This window comes from Syngnathus floridae, chromosome 13, assembly GCF_059516105.1.
Source record: "Syngnathus floridae isolate MCC-2025c chromosome 13, RoL_Sflo_1.0, whole genome shotgun sequence".
Classification (NCBI taxonomy): domain Eukaryota; kingdom Metazoa; phylum Chordata; class Actinopteri; order Syngnathiformes; family Syngnathidae; genus Syngnathus; species Syngnathus floridae.
The window spans coordinates 8,539,136-8,553,657 of NC_142425.1; the positions used below are offsets into that span (position 1 = coordinate 8,539,136).

At 38.9% G+C, this 14,522-nt stretch overlaps 1 protein-coding gene across 4 annotated transcripts; it reads left to right on the forward strand.

The window, feature by feature from the left end:
* The first annotated feature begins 628 nt into the window (after positions 1-628).
* On the forward strand, positions 629-14,152 carry LOC148388491 (uncharacterized). 4 transcript variants are annotated; one of them, XM_088394761.1, is made up of 63 exons: positions 629-770; positions 1,173-1,283; positions 1,807-2,667; positions 3,042-3,095; positions 3,272-3,382; positions 3,608-3,661; positions 3,962-4,015; positions 4,109-4,216; positions 4,351-4,404; positions 4,529-4,582; positions 4,664-4,708; positions 4,815-4,868; positions 5,096-5,140; positions 5,229-5,282; positions 5,363-5,407; positions 5,494-5,547; positions 5,744-5,788; positions 5,858-5,911; positions 5,989-6,033; positions 6,157-6,210; positions 6,277-6,384; positions 6,460-6,513; positions 6,663-6,716; positions 6,884-6,928; positions 7,025-7,078; positions 7,378-7,422; positions 7,513-7,566; positions 7,643-7,696; positions 7,770-7,823; positions 7,902-7,955; positions 8,026-8,079; positions 8,158-8,202; positions 8,365-8,409; positions 8,706-8,813; positions 8,900-8,953; positions 9,034-9,087; positions 9,227-9,280; positions 9,347-9,454; positions 9,552-9,605; positions 9,668-9,775; positions 9,985-10,035; positions 10,137-10,190; positions 10,279-10,332; positions 10,407-10,460; positions 10,535-10,642; positions 10,732-10,785; positions 10,970-11,023; positions 11,120-11,173; positions 11,238-11,291; positions 11,377-11,430; positions 11,604-11,657; positions 11,722-11,775; positions 11,845-11,898; positions 11,966-12,019; positions 12,087-12,140; positions 12,251-12,268; positions 12,499-12,561; positions 12,643-12,774; positions 12,859-13,000; positions 13,082-13,188; positions 13,272-13,349; positions 13,431-13,628; positions 13,723-14,152. In XM_088394761.1, exons 1-63 carry the CDS (start codon positions 738-740, stop codon positions 13,873-13,875), a joined length of 5,001 nt encoding a protein of 1,666 aa, XP_088250887.1. In that variant the 5' UTR covers positions 629-737; the 3' UTR covers positions 13,876-14,152. The 4 variants fall into 4 exon arrangements, 3 of the variants coding, with proteins under 3 accessions (XP_088250887.1, XP_088250888.1, XP_088250889.1); XR_015862212.1 differs by lacking the exons at positions 13,272-13,349; positions 13,431-13,628; positions 13,723-14,152 and having other exon boundaries at positions 12,643-12,778; XM_088394762.1 differs by lacking the exons at positions 629-770; positions 1,173-1,283; positions 1,807-2,667; positions 3,042-3,095 and having other exon boundaries at positions 4,351-4,396.
* Positions 14,153-14,522: the final 370 nt, after the last annotated feature.

Below are 14,522 nucleotides of genomic sequence, written 5' to 3' on the forward strand. Positions count from 1 at the left end.
CCATTCATCTTTTACCGTAAATTGAATCCATCTAAAGCCGACAGTGAGGCAACAGTCGCGCACTCTTTAGATTCCCATGCAACATTCCTCACCTGGGTCACAGTCCTCGCCCTTCGACCTTCCTGTCAAGCCAAAAGATGAATGCGGGAAGGCTCAAGGTTAAGTTTAATGCCAAGCAAAGCCAAAAACATGGATGTGGTAAAGAAGAGAGGCGTCATGTCGGGCACATTGGTGAATAAAAGTTCACTATGCTAGAAAGGGAGACTTTCTGATGGGCATATAATGAAACCTGGCATTGGAAGAGATTGAGTTGAACATCTACTTTCTTCTATTTTGTGTTACTTCTGCCTAGGAGAGACATACAGAGCCAAGAAAAAAAAGATGTGACTGGACCATCTCATTACAGATTGTGACTTAAGTCTGACTACTCCTCTCATCAAAAGTTGGCACACACCTCAAGGATCTTTTGCACTACTAAAACTATAAAGCTCGGACTAACGATAAATAAGCCACTCAAGTCCAGTTGCTGTTTTCCCACTTGAGTGAACCTGATTGTGACGTGAATAATTATGAGATTTTAAGTATAAACAGCAGTGTGTACTTCTGTGGTGTTCCAAATTTGGATTGTTTGGTAACTTGTGCATCTGTGTTTGTGTCATACCGAGGGCATCCACAGGGGCGCTAGTGAGCCAAGGTATAAGTCAGACCAGCTCCTGAAGGAGCCTCCATCAGAAGCCATGCAGGCGTTGATGCTACTGTTGCTGACCTTTGTAAGTCTATCCTCTTTCTATTACAGCATTTTCTGCATTTATTAGAACTGTATTTGTTTTGATGATCTGCAGAGAATATGCTATGATTAACTTTTTTTTTCCTCATATGGAAACTAATTCATTGACTTTTGTCTGCCACTCATCTTTGTATGCAGTTCCTGTATACAAATAACAAAATGAGATAGGGAGAAATAATTAATAAAAATGTAAATAATGAATAATTCCATTGACAATTATGCATGTAGCTAATATATCATTGTTTACAAATACTTGCACTGAAATTACTTAGTGACTAATATACAGAGAATAATATTGTGAAAAAACCTTATATATGATAGGTGTGACTTGAAACTAACTCAAGAAGGGGATTTTAGTTCACTTGAGTCCTGCTGTATTTTATAGTGCGTTCAGGGGAGCATTCAGCAGATAATTCACACACTGGAAGTTCCTACAGTGGTCAAAGGGGACTGTCTCCATGACGACCACAGTTGCTCCGCTTTGACAGGCACACAGGTGAGCCGTAAAATTTAATCCGCCATTTATTGGGCAATACAACGTCTATTAGAAGGCACAGTGTAAAAACCATGTGTGCCTGTGCCTGTGAGTGTACTTTGTGCTGTTTACTCATGACATGTTAGTGCAGAGCCACATTACTTCATAATCATCATCTCTGTGTGTCTGGAAATGTTTGAGATGGCAGAGCGCCTGTCTGTCTGTCTGTCTGTCTGTCTGTCTGTCTGTCTGTCTGTCTGTAAAGTTGTTTATCTCTGGCAAATTTGACATTCTGGAAGAGAAAAAAAATTTTTTGGACTGTATGTGCTTGCAAGCCCATCACAGCATTTTTTATTCTTTTTTTCCTCACGGCACATGAAAAGATGTTTGGTAATATTAAAAAATATATATATATTTTTGTGTTGTACTAATTGCAACATTAAAAACCTAATTTCAAATTAGTGGGATGATTTTGGAGGGGGGGTTCAAGCCTATTTAAATTGTCCTCACTGTTTTGTTTCTTTTTGTATCAATTTTTCCTCAGGGGGTGACTACTCTATCATCTCACATCAACCAGCTAGCATCACAAAATTCTGAAGGCGTGTATAAACATGTTAAATCCACTGAGATGACTCCAGCAAATCCAGGAACCAGCAAACTGAAACTTCTGCAAAAGCAAAATGGCGATAATGAACCGGATGCTTCATTCGTGCAACCCCTATGGACACCAACACTTTCACCCAATCAGGATTTAACTCAAGCTCATTTTCCTTCAGCTGTACTTGAGAAGGACACATTACTTTTGGGAAATGTTGAAACTACTATTTCAAGTCCTCATGCTCAACCTGAGCAGCCTACAACTTCAGGTGCTGCTTCAGAATGGACAAGTTCAGAGAGCTATACACAAGTTAGAGACACCACCGAGAACTTTTGGAATGTGGCTACCAGCAGCCTTTTACCAACCAAATCTGAAGAATCAGCACCTTCAACAGAGGAACCACCAGTCTCCACTGTTTTGGTCTTCAGAGCAAAAGGAGAAGAAATATCTTCTGAAAAAAAAATGGAGGAGCATTTTCATGTACAAGTGCCAAATCCAAATGAGTCTACTCAGACTCCCAGCAAAGAAGCAGGAAGTAGAAGCAAGCTGGAAACAGAAGAAAGATCCAAAGAGCTTCCTGGAACTGACAGCGATGAAAATGACGAAGACTTGGGAGTGGAGAAGCAGGAGGAAGAGGGCCCAAATAACCTTCAACTCCCTGAGGAACATGAGCCACTATCAACTGGCAATTTCACCACATTTAGCCCTGCAGAATCCTTCCAATTAGAGCGTGAATTACCACGGAATGCTCCTACAACAATTAGCAATCGTCCTCAACACGTAAGACCAGGGACTCAAGGTCAAATGGTAATTAAATATATTTTATCCTTTGATTTGAATTCTGAATGCTTGTGAGAGAGAGAGACAGACAGGGAGAGGTGGTAGATAGCTTCCTCTTGTGGCTAAATATGGTATTTTACCTTAGTATAAAAACTGAATATAAAATCAGTCCAAATAATACAGTATAATACAATATATGTACACTTTTTAACGTGCATAAAAACTATTTATAAACCTGGAATAGTAATGATTGTATATTTTATATGTATATTATGTTTATGTATTTTATATATAATAATAATAATAATAATAATGATAATAAGAATAATAATAACATGTTTTATTGCAATTGCAAATAATAATTATCGCTCATATATTAACTGTAATGTTTTCCCCCTCAGGGTCTGCCTGGTCCACCAGGTCTGACCGGACTTCCAGGCCCAAAAGGAGACAAAGTATGTGATAGGTTAGATTATCAGTCAATATTTGACTGGAGACCATGAAGTACTTTTGCCCCCACTAAGATGATGAATGGCTCCAGCTCATTGCAACACTTAACACAGTATAAATGTTATGGAAATTAAAAAAGTAGATTTTCAAGATCAATAATGGTTTTTTTTGTTTGTTTTAGGGTAATCTAGGCATGGTGGGAAGAACTGGAGAGACTGGAGTTATGGGGCCCATTGGTCCACCTGGCATGTCCACTATTGTTCTAGTTGAGACATCTGAGGAGGAGTGGGAGGTATTAAAACTGTCTTTGTTGAGCTTGCTCTGGATGACCTACTTATTTAAATCCCGGCTGGAAGAATAACAGTTTTCTTGTCTCATTTCCTCATAGTTTAAAAAAAATCTACATTAAGATGATTTCTTCATGCCCAGTGTGTGTTTGATTTGGGAAACTAAAACAAAATGTCAATAATAATATGTTTATTTTAATTATATATGTTTTTTTGTTTTTAAACGTCAGAAACTGAAGGGGCCTCCAGGACCTCCTGGACCTCGTGGAAATGTGGGACCAATTGTAAGTGGCCATATAAGAAGTAGGTTTTCTTATATAGTCATATTATTATTAATATTATTATTATTATTATTATTTAGTTAGTTGGTTTGTCAGTCAGTTGGGATTTTTGGTTAAATAGTTGTATCTATCTACTCATCCACAAAAACATGTATTAGCATTAAGCTAACAGACATTCCTAAGAGAAAGTTGTGTTGTTTTAAACATGGTCTAATTCAATTCTGTTTTTTTCAATGCCAGTAAACTAAATAATCATAGAACAGAGCTACCAAAATTCAAAATGTGCGTAATTTTGTCTCCAAGGGGTTGCCTGGAAATCCTGGGAAGCAAGGCCGGAAAGGAATTCGCGGGAAAATTGTAGGTACTCTTTTACTTAGATAAAAAATAATCATTCAACTAAAATTCTTCTCAATTGACAACATCTGTCGTATTTTTTGCATCGTACCACAGGGTGTACCTGGTCCACAAGGTATGCCAGGGCCACAAGGCCGACCAGGCAATGATGGGACTCCTGGGGAGAATGCAGAGCCAGGACCCCCAGGCTTGCCTGGAGAACAGGTACATCTCCTGAACTATTAAAAGAGATTATTGTTGTGAAAATAATCAAGTCAGTGTTATTTTACCGGTTATTTGCTTCTTGAAGTTGAATTTGATATTTTTGTTTTAAATGTTTTTCATGGTTGCTAATTTAGGGACCGCAAGGCTACAATGGAGATAAAGGCAACAAAGGGGAGCCGGGTGAGTGGGTAAGAATGTCTAGAACTTCCAGTGTTCAACGAGTCCTTGCAATAAGGGGGAAACCTGAGATCTGCATATGATGATGACACATCCGTGTTTTGCTGACTAATGATGTGCTTTCATGGCCTCCAGGGTTATGAGGGGGAGCCTGGACCACCAGGCAATAGAGGTAGAAAAGGAGACAAGGTTGAAGAATTATATCCACTACACACTTTTGTTCTACAGTGATTTGATTCATTTTTATAATCTTTAAATTTTTGTAAACAGGGGAATAAAGGTGTCAGAGGCATCATCGGGATTCCTGGCTACTTGGTAAGACAACATTACTACTAAAATTAAAATAATTGTCTTTTTTTTTCATTTAAAAGACCTCCTAGCTGTCTCAATAAAATGTCTGAGGCATACATTTTGTTTAAAGGGAATAGCAGGAGCCAGGGGTCCAACAGGTTTCCCCGGAAGAACAGGAACACGGGTTAGTGCTGCTCGATGAACATATAATAAATTAACTTTTTAATTTTTTTTACTTAATGTAGCAGATAAATGACCAATTATTGAGTTGAGTGTTTTTATTTACTCTTTTGTTGCTTTCACTCAATGTTTTGTTTTGTGTGTTTTTTTATTTTCTCAAAAGTATAATAACAGTTATATGTATTTACTCGAAATAAACTTTTTATTTGATATACTGTTGAATGCTTTCAGGGGCCAACTGGTGCGACAGGCTTTAGCGGACCACCAGGCCCACATGTATGTATGTAATTGGTCATGATTTATTTTGATTGGAGTTACAAGGATCCACTTTATGTGCTAACTATTAGCTTATGTGACTTCTTAGGGCAAAATGGGCCCAAAAGGAGGAAAAGGCGTCCCAGGAGTAAAGGGACCTCCTGTAAGTTAACTACCAGAACTTTTAATACTAGTCATAATCATAAATGATCAATATGATAATCATAAATTGACTGTCGTCAGGGTCAACAAGGTGACATCGGTCTTAGAGGAGCGGTTGGTCTTCAGGTGATGAACCACAATTGTCTGAATAAATTATTCATAAATGATGACAAGAAATGATAGCAACCTAGAAATCAATATTTTGTTTTTAGGGAGAGCCTGGTCCTGCTGGAATCGTTGGTTTTCCGGGAATACGCGGTCCTCAGGTAAAATCTAGCTGTAGAAACTTAGTCAGTATACTGATTTGGATTTACGGCAGAAGTCCAATTTGGGACGATTTGGAAACAATCTTTGTAAAATAGTTTTTTTTTTTAAATATAGACAATTTATGTGATGCATCATGATTTTGAGTGCAGTATTTGTTTAGCAATTGTATCCTTTTTTTTTTTTTTTTTTTTCAAGGGGAACCCAGGACCTGTTGGACCCCCAGGTCCAAAGGGAGATATGGTGAGTATAGCAATCCAAAAAGTGACAATTAATTTCCAGCCACCATCTACAATACGATGCCTTCATTAGGGTGGTCCAGGAGATGAAGGAGACATAGGGGAACCTGGACCCGAGGGTCTTTACGTAAGATAACAAAACGGATGCATAAACATTCAACTGTTAATTTTCCGATCCTTCAGTGTGTTTTTTATTTATTTCAGGGAGCCAATGGGAATCCAGGATTGCCTGGACCCTCAGGTGATCCCGTAAGATTATTTAAAGCAGTTTTACTATTGGCTAGAATGTTTACAATCATGTTCATGTTCAATTATAATGTTTGTGTTTTGCTTTTTTTTTTTTTTGGTCTCATGTGTTGGTAAATATCGCAGGGGGTGAAAGCTTTGCGCGGTCAAAGAGGCGCTCCAGGATTTAAGGGAGACATAGTAGGTTTTTATTTTTATTTTTTTTTAATCTTGATAAAGGTTGAACCTTGTTTATCTTTTGCGTAGGGGCTCCCAGGGCCTCCAGGTAAGCCAGGATATAAGGGCCGTCGGGGCCCAATGGGACTCGAGGGACTTGCAGGGCCAACGGGACCCGTAGGACTTCCTGGACCCGACGTGAGTATAAATTGACATATTAAAGCTGGCATGCTTGAGTTGATAACTCTAAAAACAACCAGGTTTTACCTCCAGGGAATGGACGGCATCATGGGAGAGCAAGGCAAGCAAGGCAAAGATGGATTAAAGGTCTGCTGAAGGAAATTCAACAGCTCATGACTTCATGGGCATGATTTGGATGGCTCTTATCATTCGCTGCCGGCTCACTTAAAATGGCGCTTTGACGTCAATATGCGTCAATGGTGGTGAATGACTTAAGATAATGTGTGTGTTTTTAGGGAGATAGGGGGCCTACAGGCATTCAAGGAAGTCCTGGAACCCGAGGAGACAAGGTTGGACAATGAACTGAAATCTTAATCAAGTTTTTATGAAAAAAAAAAAAAAATAATCGATATCTCATTTTTGTTGCCCTCATCGTTTCTTATACTTTGCATTTTGATCATTTCTGCTCACAAAAACATATATGGACCTTGTAAAATCATGTCAATGTCTCACAAAGGGTCGAGAGGGTCGCGCTGGATTTTCCGGAATGCCAGGTCCTTTTGTGAGTACAATAGTGACACTGCAGGAAATTATTTTTCTTAACCAATTTCTTTATTGTCAAATATAAATTGTTATCAGTTCTGTTTGCTTCCTGCAGGGACAGATGGGGAAAAGTGGAGAGCGAGGGCACGACGGAGAACCTGGTATAAAGGTTCTTATGTGTATAAACTTCTTATTTTGATCCCTTTTGACACACCTAAAACATATTTTGTAATAATTTAATGAATCAAACAAAAGGAAAATATGTATGCTAAGTTCAAGACCTTAAATTGTACATTGGTGTGAATCTGAATTGTTCTTTGTCTATTTGTGCTAACTAACATCTCTGGACTAATAATGTTTACATTATTATATGACACACACTCAAATCACCAATATGATATGGCATAAATGCTGAACATGTTTTTGTTGTTGTTGTTATTTATGCACGTATGTAACATTTTTGTAAAGGGAAGGCCAGGTGTCCCAGCCACAAGTGGACCAAAAGGCTTTAAGGTAATTTTGGTGACTATTAAAAAAAAGATTAGATTGAAGTCTTCTAATCAAGTTCTTCCACTTAAGTAAATGACCTGTTTCCTATTTTAGGGTTTACGGGGTTATTCGGGAACTGGAGGACAAGATGGAATCGATGGAGCCATGGTAAAACCAGTTGCAGATTTCTTTTATTTTATTTTATTTATAGTAAACGAAAGAATAGCAACAATATTTCCATTAGGGACCTGTTGGTGCAAATGGAATAACTGGAGACACTGGACCTCCAGGTCCAAAAGTGAGTTTAGTTTTCTGAAATTAACACATATAATGAATGTTGTAGTGAAAATAGTGTTAATCTATGTTAACAGGGATTTTCAGGGAAGACGGGAGCAAGCGGCCAGCAAGGACCTGTCGGGGCGAGTGTGAGTCTTACGCAATAAAATCCAATTTGCACTTATAAATCTCGACTATTTAAGAATGTGATGCTTGTTTATTTCCAGGGAGAAGCTGGAAGTATAGGAATGAGTGGAATACCTGGAAAAATGGGAAAGAGTGTGAGAAAATTGGTTGCAAATTGGTTTGGAGAGGAGGCAATGTAATGTTAAATCAAAAATATTGTTATAGGGGGCAAAAGGAAAACAAGGATCGAAGGGACGAGTAGGGATGGAAGGAGACAAGGTAAATGCTTCAGTTCCTTAGATTATGAGTATGTTTTGATATGTTTAATGTTAATGCCCTTTTTTTTTTTTTGCAAAGGGCAAAAGAGGTGAAAAGGGGCCAAGAGGCAAACCAGGTCCCTCAGTAAGCATTTACATATTATTTTTAAATGTATTACCAATGCGGTTTGTAAATGCTCCATTTTAAATCTCCCAACTTTATTTTTGAAAAATATTTTCCAAATACACAACGTAAGTCCTTATTTTTGCTGCATCTTCACCAACATCACATCCAACTTTCCTTCAGGGCAAGATGGGCATGGCTGGACCACGAGGACACACAGGACCTCCAGTATGAGGATTTCAATGAATTATTCATCTGATATTACTGCCTTGTGCGTTTTATTAACGACACGGAATTAGAGAAATAATTATGAATGTGATGAAAAATCCGTTTGACCTACTGAGAATTACGTAGAGTGGACTATCTCCATTTTGCAGTAGAGTGATTCAAAATGTTATGGTTGACCCTCAATGACTGACTATGATTGGGATTTAAAGAATAAAATGCAATTTCCACTTCTATATAGAAAATCATCTTCTGTGTAACACTAATAATAATCATCTTGTATTTTACCCTCATTGTAGGGCACCCAGGGCAACATTGGATCATGGGGAGAGGTCGGACCACGAGGTCATCCAGGTGAACAGGGGTCGCGCGGAGCTGTTGGCCCTACTGGGGTCATAGGTTATCCTGTAAGTTTGTTTTTATACCCATTTCATTAAAATTTCACTAAACATTCTAAAATAAAATCAGTAATGCTCTATTCTTTTATGTTTAGGGTAAAGACGGACCTCAAGGATCAATTGGCCCACCTGGAGTCAAAGGTGCAAAGGTAAAAAATGTCTGCTTATATATTTATGATTACAGTAAATATTTATTGGGGTTAACTGTGCTATTATTTATTTTCTTTAGGGACCTAAAGGAGTTGTCGGGGAGGAGGGACCTGCAGGTCTCGATGGTGAGGAGGTAGATAGATTAAGACTGTGTTGTTTTTAATTGTGACAATATGCCCACTTAAATTATTAAATTTGTGGATTTCCAATCCATAAGATTTACATGACCACCTTTGTTAAACAGTCGTCTTCACTCCGAACCTTCCTCTTAGGGTCCACCTGGGCGTAGAGGGACTGAGGGATCCCCTGGACAAAACGGAACATCTGTGAGTTGATTTAAACAGATGTGTGAAGATAAATATTTATAAATATGCTAATGACATTTATTTTAGGGTGATAAAGGAAGCCAAGGCCCCCCTGGTCAGCGAGGTCCAAAGGGAACTGCTGGTGACCAAGGTGTGAGAGGTCCCCAAGGAGTAAAGGGTCGTCCAGGAAAGCAGGTTATTAAAATGTCAACTGCTGTCCCAAGGGGCAGTGCCTCATCTGCCCCTAATGCAGCATCGTAACTGGTTCTCGCGTTTGTCCGCCATCTCACAGGGACATACTGGAGCACAGGGGGACCGAGGCAACCCGGGACCTCTTGGACTTAAGGTTTGCACAGTCTGGATTTTTGGTTGAGACTATGATGTTTATATTAGTGTTTTTTTTTTCAGGGTTCGCCAGGCCAAAGAGGTCCCCAAGGCATGCCGGGACCATTTGGAAAAGGGGGAGACACTGGAAAAGCCGGAAGCAAAGGGCAGAAGGGTTTTCAAGGACACACAGTTAGTATGGTGGCCGTTTTACAATACTTTGTATTTATTAAAACAGGGAGCGAAATTGGTAAAATTGTTCGTTTTTAGGCAGGTGGGGTAAATTAGGAATGCACAAATATTTTTTGTCAACTAGATTCAAGCATCAAAACTCACATAAGAAATGACGTAACCTTACGTGACCTTTAGGTTTTCAACTGTGCATAATTTTCTCATTTCAGGGCTCCCCTGGCCGCATCGGACCCCCGGGCCGTATCGGTCCATCAACAACAGTAAGTTATGACATTTCAGTCGGTTTAAATTGCCAGAGTTGCTGATTAATTGATTATTCATATTTTACACCATTTTTTTCTTTTTAATTATTGTTTGTTAGGGTTTTGCAGGCAAGAGGGGCCCTGATGGTAAACCTGGGAATGCTGGACCAAAGGTAAAATACAAAAATTTGTTCGAAAATACAAAATACTGTGAGTATGATCAACAAGTGTATCTGTTTCCATCTGTTTTATGCTAATCAGGGCGTTAGTGGAAAGAAGGGTGAGCTTGGTCCTTCGGGCGTTAAAGGAAAAATGGTGAGGTCTCATTATATGACACACAACACTGTGGACAAGAATACTTCATTTATTTTGTAAATAACCTTACACAGGGAATGAAGGGTGAAAAGGGAGCAAAAGGAGAGGCAGGAAATCAAGGCACAATGGTGAGATATTTGACAAATCAAAAGATTCATGTTTGACTTGTTCCTATAAAGAGAACAACTATTATTTTTTTCAGGGTAAACTGGGAAGGATTGGCTTTATTGGCCTTTCTGGTTCGAAAGGTCGGCCTGGACCTGCTGGTCCTCCTGGTCTTCCTGGACGTAAAGGAATTCATGGGGCAACTGTAAGAAAAATGACAAATGCTATTGTTACTATTTAAATGTGCCTTAATGTAGATGTTGTCTTTATAAATCCCTTTATGTCTTTATAAAGGGATTGGAAGGTCAACCTGGTAGAAAGGGGAACAAAGGAGTGTCGGGAAAAACTGTGAGTCAGACAGCACACTAATCAAGAAATAAATTAATAATAATAATAATAATGATAAAAATAATAATAGAAATTGTACAAAAAAAATCCTGTAATATATTTTCTCTGTACAATTGTATTTTATCGTAAGCTAACAATCCTAACTACTATTCGAAAATGTCATCTAATGAAGTGTTTTTATTAGGGAGCTGAAGGCCCACCAGGCAAGCGAGGACCTAAGGGGGAACGTGGGATAGCTGCAAGTATCCTCATTGATACATTACAATGCACACAAACATTACATACAAATCAGCAAATGTGCACTCTTGCTGAGTGGTGACTGTCTTATCTTTAGGGTTTGGATGGTTTGGATGGATTACATGGGCTTCAGGGTACGGAAGGCTATCCGGTAAGAAAAATATCTAAAATGTAATGTTCAGTCATTTTTACTAAAATTAAATCTGTCTCCAAAGGGAAATGTTGGCCGCACAGGAGAACCTGGATCCCCGGGCAGGCCTGGTAAACAGGTAAGGTATAGTCTTGACCTTTTTTGAGTGGCAGGGCCAACAGTGTGTTTGTGAAAAATATAAATTGCATTTTTAATTATCTTAGGGGTCACGCGGACCACCTGGTCTTAGAGGAAACACTGGAAAACAGGGCGTTAAGGTAATGACAGCCAACAGTGGAGTTTTGAGTCAATTAGTCTCGTTCACTGTTAGGAATCAAGCAAATTACTTAAAACATAATAAAATTATATTTGGCAGACACAGGAACTTTGATCAACAGAATAGCTATCCCCCTATTATGTATTGTATAATGTGTTTAATTGACTCTTTTAGGGCCAAACTGGACCTGGAGGAGAGACAGGACCTCCTGGACCAATTGGGCCGAAGGTAACAGGAGTTATTTGAAATTGTAATTTTGATGTCAATACTGCAAAAACTTTTTTTGATACAGGGTATCCCCGGACTGACAGGAGAGAAGGGTGATAAAGGAATAAGAGGTCCCAAGGTAGATTTAGTTAAGCAAAAATGTGTCATCAAAAAGAGCTGGTTTTATCCATTTTATGCTCACTTGCAGGGTCACCAGGGTGAAAGGGGGTTGCAAGGTCCAGTTGGTCCAGCAGGGATAAAGGTGGTCCAAATAGATACATTTACATTAAATAACATATTGATGTTGACCTGATGTGTCATGATTTTAGGGGAGGTCTGGTCTGCAAGGTGGAGAAGGTGTAACAGGGCATAAAGGAAAGCAGGTACGTTTTTATTCAATTTCATGTTAATTTTCTTTGAAATGGCTCATGAGCCGGTTGATTTTCGTAGGGGGATACCGGACCTCGTGGTTCACCTGGACAAAAAGGCCCGCCTGGATACGCTGTAGGTTTTTTAATAATTCGTTTCATCATCATTATAAAATATTTTGTTCTCTTGGAAATAGCAACTCGAAATATAGAATAGGTGTTTATCCGTGTTCTGTCTTTCTACAGGGCCAGACTGGAACAAAGGTGAGGGATTTTTATGTTTTACAATTTCATTATGTTTTTAGTTGAAGGTCAAGGGCAACACTATATTTTTGTTTTGGACTTTGTTTGGCTAATGGACTCCAACATTGGCATTTATGCTAATATAAATGAGCAGTTGGTTCAAAAAGTTTGATCTCGTCTTATTAAATTTATTTAATTTTCTCAATAGCTTTACCCATGCATAATGATAATAACTGTCTTGGCCCTTCCAGGGAATGAAAGGTATCCAAGGTAGCAGCGGAACTAAGGGAGTTAAGGGAAAGCAAGGACCCCCAGTAAGATACAACGATTAATGAACGACGAGTCGTAAATGATACATTTCAATTTTAGGGCTTTTATTGACATTCCTTCTTCAGGGAAAAGCGGGTTTACCAGGAAAAAGCAGATCTCATTCAAAATCTGAGGGAAGACCAGTTGGAAGAGAAGAACCCTCCAGCAAAGATTCGGAGTCTTCAACACTCCTGAAGATACAGAAAGGACAACCAAAAGTAGGTATAATTATTTTTCCCCTTATATTTTATTCAAATTTTTACCCATCATCTGTCTTGACTAAATAACGGATTCCGATGTAGGAGTCAAGTCTATCGAAACCTGACGCAAAGCTGTATCTCGATGAGGCAGATGATGAATCTTCAAGCTGGCCCCAAAGCACAAAATATAACCCTGCCAGCTCTTGCTATGAACTTAGTCTCATACGGCCACATTTCAATGATGGTGAGAGCTCAAGAATACTTTTAATAATTCTGCATCCATGCTTGTTGGACTGCTGGTAAACAGGCGGCCATTTTCTTTCAGGTTACTTTTACATGGACCCCAACCAAGGTTGTCCCTCTGATGCTTTGAGAGTGTTTTGTAACTTCACAGCGGGGGGGAGCACCTGCATCGACCCGTTGCAGTCGCGGGTAAGATCATTAACTCCTGGAGATGATGATTATCTCTCGGGATGCTTCTTACATCTGAATGACTTCAATGTTTTGCTATGTAGATAACATTCAGGTGGAATTTGGAAAAGCACCAATCAAGAACAATTCAGTGGTTTAGCCAGCAACTCGATGGCGACAAGGTATGGCTGACTTTTGTGGATTGTTTAATTGATTTGTATATTTATCACACTGCTAATATGAATTTTTCGAATCCTCCATAGTTTGGCTACGTCGGCATGAATGTCGTTCAGCTGCGGTTTCTACGATTACACAGCCACACATCTTTCCAGCGTTTGACACTTAGATGGACATCCAACAACTCTGCTATGGATGGCACAAGCGACTTTGTCCACTTACTGGGAGACTCCAGCCAAGACATACATTCAAACCACACCACAGTGTCCTCAAAAGGACGTGAGGTATGGATTACTTTCCTGACTGTTGATTTATTGATTAATTTCGACACCTTTACTCTCACGATAACAAATTGTGCTCTCTCGTGTCATCTTGCAGGTGGAGGTGGTTGTGAAGGTTTGGGGCAGCACGGAGCTACATCGAGGTGATATGGAGTTGCTCCCTATCAGAGATCTTGGGATCGAGATGGCATCACATTGGGCACACGAGTCGGAGATCAATGCTGACTTGGGGCCCATCTGCTTCTTGTGATGAATGATTGTGACTGTACATGTGTGTGTTGAATAAAACGCATGTAAATAGCGATAGTAGGGACGTATGGAGTCTTGACAATGTACATTTGCGCTGCTTTTTGTTTATATTTATTGAAATAATTTTAATTGATAGAAGTGGATACATTGGCGGTCTTACAAAATGTTCACATATTGCATGTTCGGTAAGTTCATTTGCGTGTATGTATTTTTTCTACAGAATATCGTAAAGAAATGATTACTTGAAACCCAAGAATAAAATCAAGTCACAATTTTTTTTATTATTATTATTGAAGCATGATGAGTTTTCAACATAAATAAAACACAAGTCACAAATTGACAAACTCTTTTGTGAAAGGGCAGAAAACTAATAAATAATATTTTTAACTTATGTATGGTAGTATATTACAAGTAGCCAGAAGTACATGATGTTCAGATGATAGTATGTAGCTACTGTACCTGTATAAAATATAATTTAGAAAAATATACACATGGTTGTGGAATAAAATGGTTACAATCGGGCAGATGTCAAGCCTTCATTCACATGGGGTCCCAAGCATTTACAATTAAGTTGATAGTTGATCACTATGAGGTAAAAATGCATGACAGGATATGCTCATTGTATAATTTGGCATCACTGACCACAAA